The 14,215-nt window shown below is 41.2% G+C and overlaps 1 protein-coding gene across 3 annotated transcripts in view; it reads right to left on the reverse strand.

The window, feature by feature from the left end:
- Window positions 1-12,654: 12,654 nt before the first annotated feature.
- GEN1 (GEN1 Holliday junction 5' flap endonuclease) overlaps window positions 12,655-14,215 on the reverse strand; it is a 28,096-nt gene continuing 26,535 nt past the window's right edge. For all 3 annotated transcript variants that reach the window (XM_032294068.1, XM_032294066.1, XM_032294067.1), the window contains one exon: window positions 12,655-14,197. In XM_032294068.1, the coding sequence (XP_032149959.1) occupies window positions 12,882-14,197 (1,316 nt within the window). In that variant the 3' untranslated portion in view covers window positions 12,655-12,881. The remainder of the gene's footprint in view (window positions 14,198-14,215) is intronic.

Here is a 14,215-nt window from a genome sequence, read left to right on the forward strand (position 1 = left end):
GGGAGGAAAGGAAGGAAGGAGGGAGGGAGGGAGAGAGCAAAGGAAGGAAGGAAGGAAGGAGGGAAGGAAGGAAGGAAGGAAAAATTTGCCACAGGCTATAATATTTAATCACTCTGGATGGTGATCAAAAGCTTTTTATACTTTCAAAAGCGTTTTATAACTACAGTATTAAAAGGAGAAAGAGAGAAAGAGGGACAGAAAGGAAGAGACTTTGTTATCCTGACTGTGTGTGGTGAGTCTATACTCAAAACACACCATTATTTTCATCTCTCCTTTTCTTCTGCAGCCCTCTACATCTTTCTAGCATCTACAGCAGAGCTTCTGTAAGTGTGATCCAAAGACCACTGAATCTGTATCTGAATCTAGCGGGGGTGGGTCCCAATCATTTGTTTTTATAACAGACTCTTCAGATGAGTTCTAGGAAGGCTAAATTTAAGAGCAGTTGGTTTAGAGGTTTATAATCCCTGGGATTACTTACCTGGCACCTGATACAGTACAAGCTGTTCCTTCCCAAGGTGTTTCCCCTTTCAGTGCTGGTCAGCCTCATCTTCCTACCCTCTCTCATTTCTGCCCTGAGTGTAGCTTTGGAGCTCACTTTGAGTTATGCAATCACTCAGTGTCATTCTTACTGTGGCAGAGGGTACCTGGCTTCTTCATGGGAGCAGAAACCCCATTACTTGCTGGAGGCACACAGGGAACCAGACAAGGTCCCTGTGCCTGGTAGCTCACTGTCTAAACAGAAGTCAGCGTGAGAGAGGTCAGGAATGAGCTTCAGGTATGCAACAAAAATGGTGTATGTGCCCACATGAATTTTACGGATAAGAAGATCTAGAGATATAGGTCTAGATCTATAGATATAGGAAGAGTTAGAGATCTAGATCTAAAAAGACTGAGCTACAGAAGGGATTAATAACAAAGATGAGTGCTTGCTTCTGGCAAGCTAGCAAAATTATGCCAGGTAAGGATCTTTAGTAGCACTGTGATTAGCAGGTAAACTATATGCTCCAGAATGGGGAGTATCAGGATGCAGAAACTTTCCTTAAGTAGGAGGTCAAGGTGTCCCTTAAGGCATAACTCAAATGCCATTTGAGAACAGTCTGGCTTTCGATAGTTAAATGTGGGTATATATTCTTTCAGAGAAGAATGAGGTTAGTATGGACAGGCAGTCAAGAAAAATGCTGTAATAGAAATGGATTGTGAGTTGTACCATAAAGAACGATTGGCCGGGGCTTGCTGGGTAAGATTTGAAGCCGCAGGACCAGCATTACCTCCCAACCCTGTTGTTCTGAATGCTGGAACCACAGCAGCATGGTTGACAGAGAATCACTGAGAAAACAGCTATCTTAGGAGCAGCCCAATCCACACCAAAATTTATGTTGGGTGCTAAGGAGGAGAGATTTCTGCATCTGTAACCATTTTTCCTAGAGAGAAACTTTCCCAAGAGCTTCCTCTCTAAGGTTGGGGTTGATCTGGAGAAAGCAGAAAGGATGCATCCAACTCCCTATATGGCCCCTGGCTGGGCACATTCCAGAAGTTTTTACAACAAATAATGGTGAGGGATGAGAAGGACCATTCCCTCTCTGGATGGGAGGTGGGGTGGAGAGTGGGGGCGGAGAGACTGCGGCTGGAGCTTTGAACCTGATCTCTCAACCTCGACAGGACAACTCAGCAGCCAGCAGCGGCTTTCTTATGGCTCCCAATTTGGCACTTCTAAGGCCCACTCTTTGACGGGGGAGGATGGACTTTCCAAGGAGGAAAGGAACTTGCAGAATCCTTTAACTGGTAACACACACTCAGAACGTTTTAGGAGAGGCTGTAGTCGGCCACAGCCCCTGTTTTTCAGGGGCCCCCTTGGTCAAAGTATGACTCAGGTTCTTGTGAATGCCAGATGAATTTAGGTTACAGAAGTGGTCTCATTAAGGCAGCAAAATGATTTGCTCTTCAGGACAGGAGCACATTTCACAGGCCAGTCAGTCACCAGCCAGCATATTGGTTAGGCGCCTGCTCATGCCCACCGCAAAGTGCACTGTGTGGGAAAGGGTCTGTGCTCTCTGCGGTTACCTGAGGTCCTGGTCTTGCTAACTATCACTGTAGAGTCAGCTATTTCTGTGAGTCAGAGTTCATGTGAGCACAAGGATAGTAATAAATTTTACCTCACTGGGTTATAGTGAAGATTAAATGAGACTTCGTTAATGTGACTTGTTTCCTCCGTCTTTTACTTTAACATGGCAAAGCTGTAGTATAACTGGTAAATAACTGGTAAATCTGATACCAGTTATTTTACACTAGTCATTCTTTGAAACTCAGTGTTTTAGGTGGCTTTCTGGGTTCCCTCCAGCTGCAAAAATATATGGACCTGAGACTCCTGAGTTTGTTTCCAATAGGCTTTCTCTGAGTTGGAGAGACTGTTCCACAGAGCCCAGGAAGCTGCAGATGATGGTCCCAAATCACGACATGCAGCTGTCGGGCTGAAGTGGTCTGTGGGAAAGACGAGCAGAAAGAGAGGAAAAAGTCAGAGCTCAAGAAGTGCTCTAAAAGAAAAGACAGCTGCAAGTTTGTCGTCGAGTAAATCAGATTGTGACGTTTATTGGGCTATTTCCAGAATAACACCAGCAAGAAAACTGGAATGCAGGATCACCTTTTCCAAGAAGGATCTTAGCTAGGATAGCCTACAATAACCAGTATTGTCTATTGGAGTCAGCTTGGCTTAATGAAAAGGTTATAGGTTTGGCGGGGCAAAGACTTGGGTTTTAGTTCTGTCACTCCTACTTTTTATTACTAATTTGAAGCAGGTTATTTAACCTCCAAGCCTCATTTTCCTCCTCACTTAAAAAAAAGGTAAATAATATGAACCTTGCAGGGTGACTGTGAGGGTTAAGAAAAGTACTCAACAGGTAGTTGGTATTCAATAAATAGAAGCTATATGGCTATGAGCACATTACATGAGGTCATATATCCTAGAGGTCTCCGGACCTAGGGCCATCATTTCTGAAGTTTGTAGCTTGTACAGGGTAGAGAACTAAGAGGGTTTGGGAGGAGGCAGCAAGGCTGCAGTGGGTGGGTAGAGAGCAGAAGAGATCAAAAGGCCTATAAAGATCTGTCAGACTTTAAAATGCAAATCCTGTTGTGGCTCAGTAGAGACCAAATCCTTCATTATCACCTTTCTGGGAAGGGCTTGAGGGGTAGGGGGTGGGAAGGTTAATTAGTCTTTCCCTTCATGGAGTAAACATGTTTGGTGTGGTGTGGTTTTGTGGCCAAGCCTGAGTATGTGACAAATCTTTTATCAACACTGCCCTGGAAACATGGGTAGAGTTAAGAAACTAATTGCATATGGTTTTCTTTATGAATAGACCATGAGTTCCTCAAGGTTAGGAAATTGTCTAACCCTTATGATAGCTCCCACAGTTCACATGATTCTTGGCATAGAGTACTTGCTGCCTGAATGGAGAGATGTGGGGGTGAATGGATGAATGTTAATTCTGAGCATAGTAAGTCATCTTCCCGGCTGACAACTTAGTTCTTAGGGATCTCTTTGCTCTATCCTTCACTAGGACCCATGATAGGAGCAGTCCTCATGATGGTCAGCTGTGGCCCCCTGAGGAACTCTGGGTTAGTGCCGTCTCTGCCAATGGCCAAGGGTCTGTGCAGTCCACTCATTTGGGCAGATTATGCTGCACAGCAGCTTTGCCCTACTGCTGGCGCTGGAGAGGCAGCCTCTGCTTTTAAATCCCACAGTTGGCAATTTATTTCTGGAGACAGCGTGGAATTCCAGGCAAATCCCACAGAGGAAACCTTTGAGAGTAAGTGGGCCAATAATTATCTGGCACTCACTGTGTGCCAGTCTTGATCCATCTTGCCCTCACCACAACCACAGCCATAGTGAGAAAGAAGAAACCTCACTGCCTTTCTCTTTCCTCCTCTTCTCCTGCCAGAGTTGTTTTCTCATAAAACTATACTTGTAAGTAAAGAGTTTTTTTTTTTTTTTTTTTCCCAGAAAAAAGATTCTAGCAAATGTCCCCCTCTGGAATCCCCTAAAACACATGTCATTAATGAGACTCCTGGATAAACCCACTGATTCTCTTAAGTCTCATCCAAGACCTGACAGTCTTGCCCTCCTCCTAACTGGCATCCACCATAAAAGGGTCCTATCAAGTTTCTCAGCTCTAGGAGTCCCTACGAGGACCACCTGGATCTTCACTGACCACTCTCTTCTATATTCTGGTGCCCTCTGACGCAATTCCCTTCACTCAGCACTTACTGTATTTGTTATCTCAAGAAAAAATGAGTCTGGCATCACAACTAAATTATAAACATCTTGAAGGGAAGCAGCAGACGTTATTTCCAGGATGCCTATCAAAGGCAGTATGCCTATCCCAGGACTGAATCCATCTTAAGAATTCAATACAAAATTGCAGCATGTTCACGGTCAAAGCGTGGGCTTTGTCTTTAGATGGATTTGGGTTGAAACTATATTTACTGATTGAACAAGTATGTATTAAATGCATACTACATGTTAAGCAGGTGTGAGCCACAGCACTCAGCCCTCTCAGTTTTTGTGGGGTATAGATTAGGAATTTTAAGAATGAGATGTGTGGCACAGAAACATTTAAGATACATCATTTGTCTTTTCCCAAGATTTACTAATGCTTTGCATAACAAACTTTTGAAACTGTATAAACTTATATTCATTAGTGCCCAGTGAGCTTTGTCTCTATTCTCTTCATATGCAGACAATTCCCTTCGCAAAAAATTACACAGATTATAATGGAACACATTTTAAAGACATCAGTAATGCTAAATTTATAGACTGATGTTTCATATACATTGATATATGTCCTCGAATGTGATTGAGAGTGAAGGGAGAAGGAAGTGAAGCCAGGGGTTTTACCCAGTGTAGCTAGTCTCAGAACCAAGACAGTTCCTCAGACCAGTGCCTCTCAGGTTTAAGAAAATGTCCGTTGGTTTGTTTCACAAGATGTAGACCTGGCTGTACCGTCCTTTGACACCTCCCATAGAACTATCCCAGCTGGGAAGCTGTGGGGCCTTCACAGCGACCGACCTAGAGATGTCTGTGTTTGGGCAACTCTGTAAAATAAACCTTCTGACATCTGGCAGTTAGCATTTTCAGTTTAATAAAAATGCAAATGTTAGCGATAATTACATCAGAGCAGTTACTGCAACCAGTATTGCTTGAAAACCAAAACACAAGGGGACTTGTCTCCCTTCACCTGGGTGTTTCATAAATCACTTTCTCACTTTCAGCTTGAAAGCATTTATGAAAGAACAGCCATTTCTCACTTCACTCACAGAAAAGCAGGTATATATCAGTTGGGTGGTAGATGAAGGTTTAACTTATGATGACACACACACTCTAGAATCTTTTCATTAGGTCTTTGATCAGATAATTCTAAATATAAGAGCAGTTTTTGCCATTTTTGGAGGTTATTTTCCTTTTTGGGTCTTGGAACAGAATAGTGCTGAGGAAGCTCAGACACTTAATCCTTATCAAAGGCACTTGGTGCTTACAAAAGGAATTCTTCTAAACATTAGCAAAATATTCATTCTGCCCATGGAAGGGTCAGCCTGCTTTGCTGATGACTCTCCCTCCACTGCCAAACAGGCAATTTAGTGAATTTATCTGGCCTGGATCTAACTAAACTATCCATTCTGACAATCACCAAAAAGAGTCTCACTGTTTTGGACTATTGCTGGGACTATCTGCAGCATGTCAGTTTATAGGCAATATGGCAAGTTCTTGAAAGAGGCTAATGCAAGCTGTTAGCTGAGCCTGATAAAAGCTTTACTTGGCTAAGAAGGTGATAAACATTGCCACGTTAATCTATAGATGAAAGGAGGCTGCCTTCAGTAATACTATATAAGCTGTTTTACCCTAAGTGCTACCAGCAGAACAGGAACAGCAGTTTAAGATTTAGACTCCCCACCTTCAGAAAGCATCTTGGCAGGGCATCTTAAAGTGACTAAAGGCAACTAGGGATCAAGCTAATTCATCCAATTGGATTTGGTCTCTCTCCACAGAGAAATTTAGAACGAAGACCCTGAAATCTCCACCAATCAATCAGCACCCATTCGCTGAAAGCTGTTTTTTTTTTTTTTTTTTGGTTGAAATGGAGTTTCACTCTTCTTGCCCAGGCTGGAGTGCAATGGCACAGTCTTCAGCTCACTGCAACCTCCACCTCCCAGGTTCAAGTGATTTTCTTGTGTCAGTCTCCCAAGTAGCTGAAATTACAGGTGCCTACCACTACGTCCAGTTAATTTTTGTATTTTTAGTACAGATGGGGTTTCAACATGTTGGCCAGGCTGGTCTTGAAGTTCTGACCTCAGGCAATCCGCCGTCTCTGCCTCCCAAAATGCTGGGATTATAGGCATGAGCCACTGAGCCCGGCCTCACTGGACACTTTCTGTGCCAGTCTCTCTGCTGGGTGCTATAGATTCAGAAGTACCATAAGGTTTCTCTGCCCTGAGGATGCGCATAGTCTGGTGTGGGAAACAAACAAAAAATGTAACCCAACACAAAACTATAGACAGGTAATATTTTAGAAGTCTGTGGGGACTAGCAGCAATCCAGAGAAGCAACAGAAGACTTTCTTGAACTTCCGACCTCAGGTGATCCACCCACCTTAGCCTCCAAAGTGCTTGGATTACAAGCGTGAGCCACCACGTCCGGCCCCAACAGAAGCCTTTCTTAAAGAAAACCATATTTATACTGAATCTCAATAGGTAAATAAGAGTTGGTGAGGCAGAAGAGTCAAACCCTGGGCAGGGATCTGGGGGAAGTAAACAGAAATAAGATTTGATTTTTGTGTTCAAAGAGATCTTAGTCTTATCTGAGGGAGAGACAGAGGTATTTTTAAGTAAGGAATATTGTGCTTCCTACATGGTAGTCATCAGCTAATATTTGTGAAATGAATATGATAAATACTACCATGAAGGTATGGGCAATTTCTTTGGGAACACACATACAGCAATTAATTCGGCTTGGGGTTAGAAAGTTATGACATGTGAGCTGGTCCTTGACAGATGAGGTTTATGTAATCAATAAGGAAGAAGCAAGCATTTCAGGCAGAGACATCTGTGCAGGGAATAACAAATGGTGTTAGGTGGCTAGAGCTGAGGTTCATGACTGTGAATGCATGAAGCTGGAGACAAGCTGGGGCCAGGCTGCCTCAGCTTTGTGAGCCATGCTGAAGTACTAAGACCAGATTCTGCAAGGTAAGTCCAGCCACTGCTGGTACAGGCACGGTGGGTGGGCGGTGGTGGGGGGGGGGGGTGTGGAGAATTGCCATTCATGCACCTAGTAATCACTGTGCCAAACACTGTTTCAGAATTCTGTGAACAGAAAGGACTTAGTCCCTGCCTTCATCAAGTTTGCATTCTAGTTTGGGAAAGAGACAATTAAAACAAAAACAAAAAACCTAAACCCAACATTTATAATGTCAGGAGATAAAAAGATTAGGACTCTCGCCGGGCGCGGTGGCTCAAGCCTGTAATCCCAGCACTTTGGGAGGCCGAGGCGGGTGGATCACGAGGTCAAGAGATCCAGACCATCCTGGTCAACATGGTGAAACCTCGTCTCTACTAAAAATACAAAAAATCAGCTGGGCATGGTGGCGCATGCCTGTAATCCCAGCTACTCAGGAGGCTGAGGCAGGAGAAGTGCCTGAACCCAGGAGGCGGAGGTTGCGGTGAGCCGAGATCGCGCCATTGCACTCCAGTCTGGGCAACAAGAGCGAAACTCCGTCTCAAAAAAAAAAAAGATTAGGACTCTCAGAGGTGATATTTGAGTCAAGAACTGAGTGATGTATGGAAACATAAATACAGAGAATTGTATTCACTCATGAATTAGGAAATCTGAGTTCTAGTCCCAGCTTTAAACTTTTCTAGTTGGGTGACCTGGAAAAATTTAAAACTCACTGGGCTTCCCGCTGGCTGTTATACATAGGCCTAAGAAACTTGCTCAAAGTGGGTGCTCAACACATATGGTGGGTGATTAGATGAGTATTAGTTACCAAATTATATTTAAGCAAGCACATTTTTTCCAGTAGTTCAAATGCCACAACTGTTAGGATCCCTTGTGTGATGATGCTAGAGTTTCCTTATTCTGAAAGCACATCCCCCACCCTCACACTGCCCCCTACTAGTGTTACTGTGTCCATATTTTTACCAAAAGCTACCTTTTGGCTATATTCACTTTGAATCCAAAATCTGACAGTGCTCTTTCCAAATGATAGTAACTGACACAGCTACCAATTACCGATTCCCTACAACGTGTCAATGGTGGCAGCCACTTCACAAAGATCAAAACAACCTTATAAGATACCATTGATCACTGTATCTCCAGGGCCCAACACAATACCTGTCATATCAACATCTGAATAAATGAGTCTCAGAAAAGTCAGAAAGTGTCTCTAAGGTAAATGAGAAAATCTGTTAACAGAAAAGAATTTGAAGCTAGCCATGCCTAACAAGATAGCTCATGTCATGCCACTCAAAAGGAAAAAGTAGAGTCCTCATTATAAAATCTAGATGGAGATTTTATTTTTTAATTTAAATTTTAATCTTTTTTTGAGACAGAGTCTCACTCTTTTACCCAGGCTGGAGTGCAGTGGCACCATCTCAGCTCACTGCAACCTCCGCCCCCTAGGTTCAAGCGATTCTCCTGCCTCAGGCTCCCGGGTAGCTGGCATTACAGGGGTACACCACCAGGCCCTGCTAATTTTCATATTTTAGAGACAGGGTTTTGCCATGTTGGCCAGGCTGGTCTTGAACTCCTGGCCTCAAGCAATCCACCCACCGTGTCCTCCCAAAATGCTGAGATTACAGACATGAGCCACCGCATCCAGCCAGATGGAGATTTTATATGAAAAAAAAAAAAATTCTAAAAGAAAAACCACCAAGGACTCAAGATTGATTACACAAAGCCCAAAGTAGTTAGGCCAGAACAGGGCTTTGGTATGGAGCCACCAGAATGAAACCAATTGCAGGATCCTCGTAGCTGGAGGCAGATCTTTGGCAGAATATTTGAAAGGGACGTAAGGCATCCTCTACAAGACAATGAAGTGATGAGCAGCAACTTATGATAAGATTTGATATACAAGTGATAACATGACCAAATCAAAGAACAAGAACATGGAATGCTTTAATAACCGGTATAAACTGGACAATGAAAATAGAGAAATTCTTGAGGAGGAAAAAATATAATTTTACACTTACGCCTATATTAGCTGTATCAGTGGTCCCCAACCTTTCTGGCACCAAGGACCAGTTTTGTGGAAGACAATTTTTCCACAGACCATGCAGGGGAGACAGTTGTGGGATGAAACTGTTTGACCTCAGATCATCAGGCATTAGATTCTCAGCAGGTGCTTGCAAACTAAATCTTTGCATGTGTAGTTCATAATAGGGTTCATGCTCCTATGGGAATCTAATGCCACTGCTGATCTGACAGGAGGTGGAGCTCAGGTGGTAATTATTGCTTGCATGCCACTCACCACCCGCTGTGCAGGCCGGTTCCTAACAGGTCATGGACTGGTACCTGTCCATGGCCCAGGGGTTAGGGACCCCTGAGATATACAGCAAAATGAACCCAGACTGGCCACTCCCAACTAATTTTGTTATTTTTCATCTCATACAATCTCAAGAATTCCTCTAGATATTCTAAGAATTTACCTGGACGAGATGGTCTAAATTATCATAGCCACGACTGAACAAATCAAAATAACCAGAACCCTGGAAGAATGTTTCAGCAAGGATGCTTTCTCTCTGAATATCCAAAACATTGCAATACAGTCTTTAAGAGTTGTTGAGATGATACAAGGTTTGTAAAGAACCTAGTTAAATGCTTAGCACACAGGAGATGACATACATTAGTTTTTCCCCTTCCTCATTCTGGAATGGGGGTTGTTTCCACTTTGCGGCTATTATAAATAATGTGGCTATGGAAATGTGTGCACAGGTTTTTATGTGGATATATGTTTTCATTTCCCTTGGGTATACACCTGGGAGTGAAATTGCTGGATCATACGGTAACTCTACATTTAACCATGTGAAGACATACCAGACTTTTTCCAAAGTGGCTGCCCCATTTTATATTCCTACCAGCATATGAGAATTCCAATTTTCTCCACATCCTCATCAATACTAGTTATTATCTTTTTGATTGCAGACATTACATCGGGTGTGAAGTGGTATCTTGTGGTTTTGATTTGCTTTTTCCTGATGACTAACAGTACTGAGAATTTTTAAATGGGCTTACTGGCCATGTGTATTTCTTCTTTGGAGAAATGCCTGTTATTTTGCTCATTTTAAAGTTGTCTTTTCATAATTGAGTTATGAGTTCTTTATATAAGTCCCTCTAAGATACAAGTCCCTTATCACATTTATGATTGGCAAATATTTTCTCCAATTCTGTAAGCTGTCTTTTCACTTTCTTGATCGTGTCATTTCAAGCAAGTTTTTTGTTTTGATGAAGTCCAGTTTGTGTATTTTCTTTTGTTGCCTATGCTTTTGGTATATTTAAGAAATCCTTGCCTAATTCAAAGTCACCAAGATTTATGTCTATAAAGATTTACGTTTTCTTCTAAGAGTTTTATAGCTTTAGCTCTTACATTTAGGTCTTTGATCCATTTTGTTTTTAAATATGATGTGAAGTAGGAATCAAATGTCATTCTTTTCTACGTAGATAATCCAATAGATCCAAAAGACAGTTGGTTCAGACTGTTTTGTTTTCCTATTGAATTGTCTTGGCAGTCTGGTTTAAAATCAACTGACCATAAATGTGAGGGCTTATTTCTGAACTCTCAATTCTATGCCATTGATCTGTATTGACCTATAGATCTACCTTTACACCAGCACAACACATTCTTCATTACTGTAGTTTTTACACTTAAAATCAGGAGAGTCAAAATTTTTCAAGATTATTCTTAATAGTCTGTGTTCCTGAAATTTCCATATGAATTTTAGAATCAGAGAAGAAAGCAGCTGGAACTAATGGGAATTACATTTTACCTGTAGATCAGTTTGGAGAGTACTGTCATCTTATGTCTTCTGATTCATGAACATGGAATGTATTTCCATTTATTTAGAGGCGTACAGAAATACAATTGAGGCTGGGTATGGTGGCTCACACTTGTAATCCCAGCACTCTGGGAGGCCGAGGTTGGTGGATCACTTGAGACCAGAAGTTCATTACTAGCCTGGCCAGCATGGCAAAATCCCATCTCTATTAAAAATACAAAAATTAGCTGGGCATGGTGGCACATGCCTGTTAATCCCAGCTACTCAGGTGGCTGAGGCACAAGAATCATATGAACCTGGGAGGCAGAGGGTCCCATGAGCCAAGATGGGGCTACTACATCCCAGTCTGGACCACAGAGCGAGACTCTGTCTCAAACAAACAAACAAACAACAAACAAACCCAAGGATCATTGCACATTGGTCTTGTATTCTGCAACCTTGCTGAACTCACTTTATCAGTTTTAATAGTTTTCTAGTGAATTCCTTAGTATTTCTGATACATACAATCTTGTCATCTGCAGAGACAATTTTCCTTTTTTTCTTTTAAATCTGGATGCCTCTCTAGAATTTTTCAGTGCTACCTAAATTAATGCAAGATGTAATATTTGATGGTATCAAAGTCAATACTGCATAGATTCAAAATAAAAGGGGGAAAAGTGCTATAGAAGGAAAAAACAAAAAAAATTTAAAAAATAGCAGGCAAGAAAACTGATTCCCACAGGATTATTAGTTAGCTAGGTAATCCTGGGCAAGTTTCTAATCTTTTTGGTTATACATCTGATTTTCCAAATCTTTTTCCAGTTTATGTACCTGCGAAGTTCTGAGGATACATAAGAAGTTACTTTGCTCAGTTTATTCAGCCATTACAAGCATGATTTTTACTAAATATATTGACATCTTCTCTCCTTTTCTATTTTTGTCCCTTAAAAAGGAGATTAAGACATCAAAAGTGAAAAAGCACACCAAAGGTATCTTCACAATGAGGGAGAATCTAATTCTTAGGAAAGAGAATTAAAATCTAACTCTTAGGAAAGAGAGAACCTTGAGAGGCCTTCAAGGTAGAAGAGCACACTAAAGGTATCTTCACATTGAGGGAGAATATAACTCTTAGGAAAGAGAGTTATAATGGAAGACCTTGCAAGGCCTTGAAAGAATGCAGAGAATTATAAAGAATTATCCTCTTGGCAACAAGCTGGAATTTAAATAAATACTTTAGAGGCTTGTGGAAGAAAAAGCAAAACTGAGCAAACAGATGAAGCATTTACTTTGTCAAGTACTATACTAGTTATTTTAAAACTACAATTAAGGAACAGTAAGGACAGAAGGATGACAAATATATATATATATATATATATATTTTGGGACGGAGTTTCGCTCTTGTTACCCAGGCTGGAGTGCAATGGCACAATCTCGGCTCACCACAACCTCCACCTCCTGGGTTCAGGCAATTCTCCTGCCTCAGCCTCCTGAGTAGCTGGGATTACAGGCACGTGCCACCATGCCCAGCTAATTTTTTGTATTTTTAGTAGAGACGGGGTTTCACCGTGTTGACCAGGATGGTCTCGATCTCTTGACCTCGTGATCCACCCGCCTCGGCCTCCCAAAGTGCTGGGATTACAGTATTTTAAAAATATATATTATCTGAAGTTTTCAATACAGAGGATCTTTTAAAACCGGTTTTAGTTAACATTTTAAAAATTACAATTTTGATTAAAATGGCAACTGTTTCATGACATACAGAACCACATTAAATTTTTACTATGCATTAACTACATACCTTCCCTCTGTCTCTGCTATTGCTGATAGCACTAAAATAATAATTTATACTTAAATGTTTTAAATTCCTTTCAAGTGCTTTGGAATCTTAGTTTTAATCTCTGGCGTAAAGGAAGAGGACTATCCAAACAAGTACCAGAGTTGTTTTCTTTATGACACTCTAGAGAACTCAGAGAACTTTTTGCTGAATCTGGGAAACAGCTTTCTTCATTCTCAGCTGTTTTATAAGCTCTGACACACTGTTCAGTTTCTTTAATATGTATTTTAGGGCTACTCAACTTGTTGTGGCCACTTTCTTTGAACTGGGATGAATTATGCTTTTGAGAACTGTGCTTCATTCTTTGAGTTGTGTACTTAGCTTTTCCAAACACTGGAGCACTTTCTTCATCAGAGGAATGTCTGTCAAGGCAAACACTCTTCTTCATTAAAATTTTCTGAGTGGTTTGCATATCAATTTTTCTACTATAATCTAATGCAGCATTTGGTGATCTAACGCTGCAGGTCTTTTCTGTTGTGTTACTGATAGAATAAGGTACAGAAGTACAGGCTTTATAGTCTTCCTGAAGCAGCTCATCTTCTTTTAGAACTTTAGAGTCTCCGGATTCATTCTGCAAGGAAATTCCCGGAAGATCCTTTGAAAGATGTGATGCACAATCAGAACCACTGTTAGCAATACAACATTCTTTCACACTAAGTTTGGACAAAGTTTTCAGGTTGACATCTGGTTGCAGATTATCCTGAGTATATAATGATTTTATAAATATTCGTTCCTTTAAAGGCAAATCCTGAAGACATAAATCAGTAATACCAGAAAGCAGATGCTCTTCAGGACTAATTATATCAGAAACCTCATCCAATACTTTATTTATATTTGCAGTATACCTTTCTGATTCACATGGCAGTTGTTCTGGGATATTTTCAAAGCCACCAGGGATAGCTGATAGCTCTGATTCAACTTCTGATTTTAAACCTTGAGAGAAAGTATTCCTTTGAATCACTGGAGAATTACTAAAAGAAGTACCTTCCCAGTCAATGGTGCTCAAGTGGAGATCGGTAATCACGGATATATTATGACATGAGGTCCCAGGTTGACTAGATTCTGAAATTAGAGACTTAGTGACAGCCTTAATTTGCTGTATAGCCAAAGGTCTTGGAGAAGACATGAATTGTTCTTGTGCATTCAAACATGGAGCATTTTTAGGTAAAAGCAAGCTATGCAATGAGGCAGAAATCGATTCCTGTGGTAATGTAGGTTCAGGTGAAATTCCCAAATTTAACTTGGAATTCTGCTTGTGAAAGATTTCACTTGTGGGTTTTAAAGTCATGTGTGACTGAAAGCTCATTACATCATCTGGTTCTGGCAAATTGTTTTCTTTAGGCTTAATACCTGGAAAAAAAAAAAAAA

This window comes from Sapajus apella, unplaced genomic scaffold (assembly GCF_009761245.1).
Source record: "Sapajus apella isolate SASKATOON/1434 unplaced genomic scaffold, GSC_monkey_1.0 scaffold31, whole genome shotgun sequence".
NCBI lineage: Eukaryota > Metazoa > Chordata > Mammalia > Primates > Cebidae > Sapajus > Sapajus apella.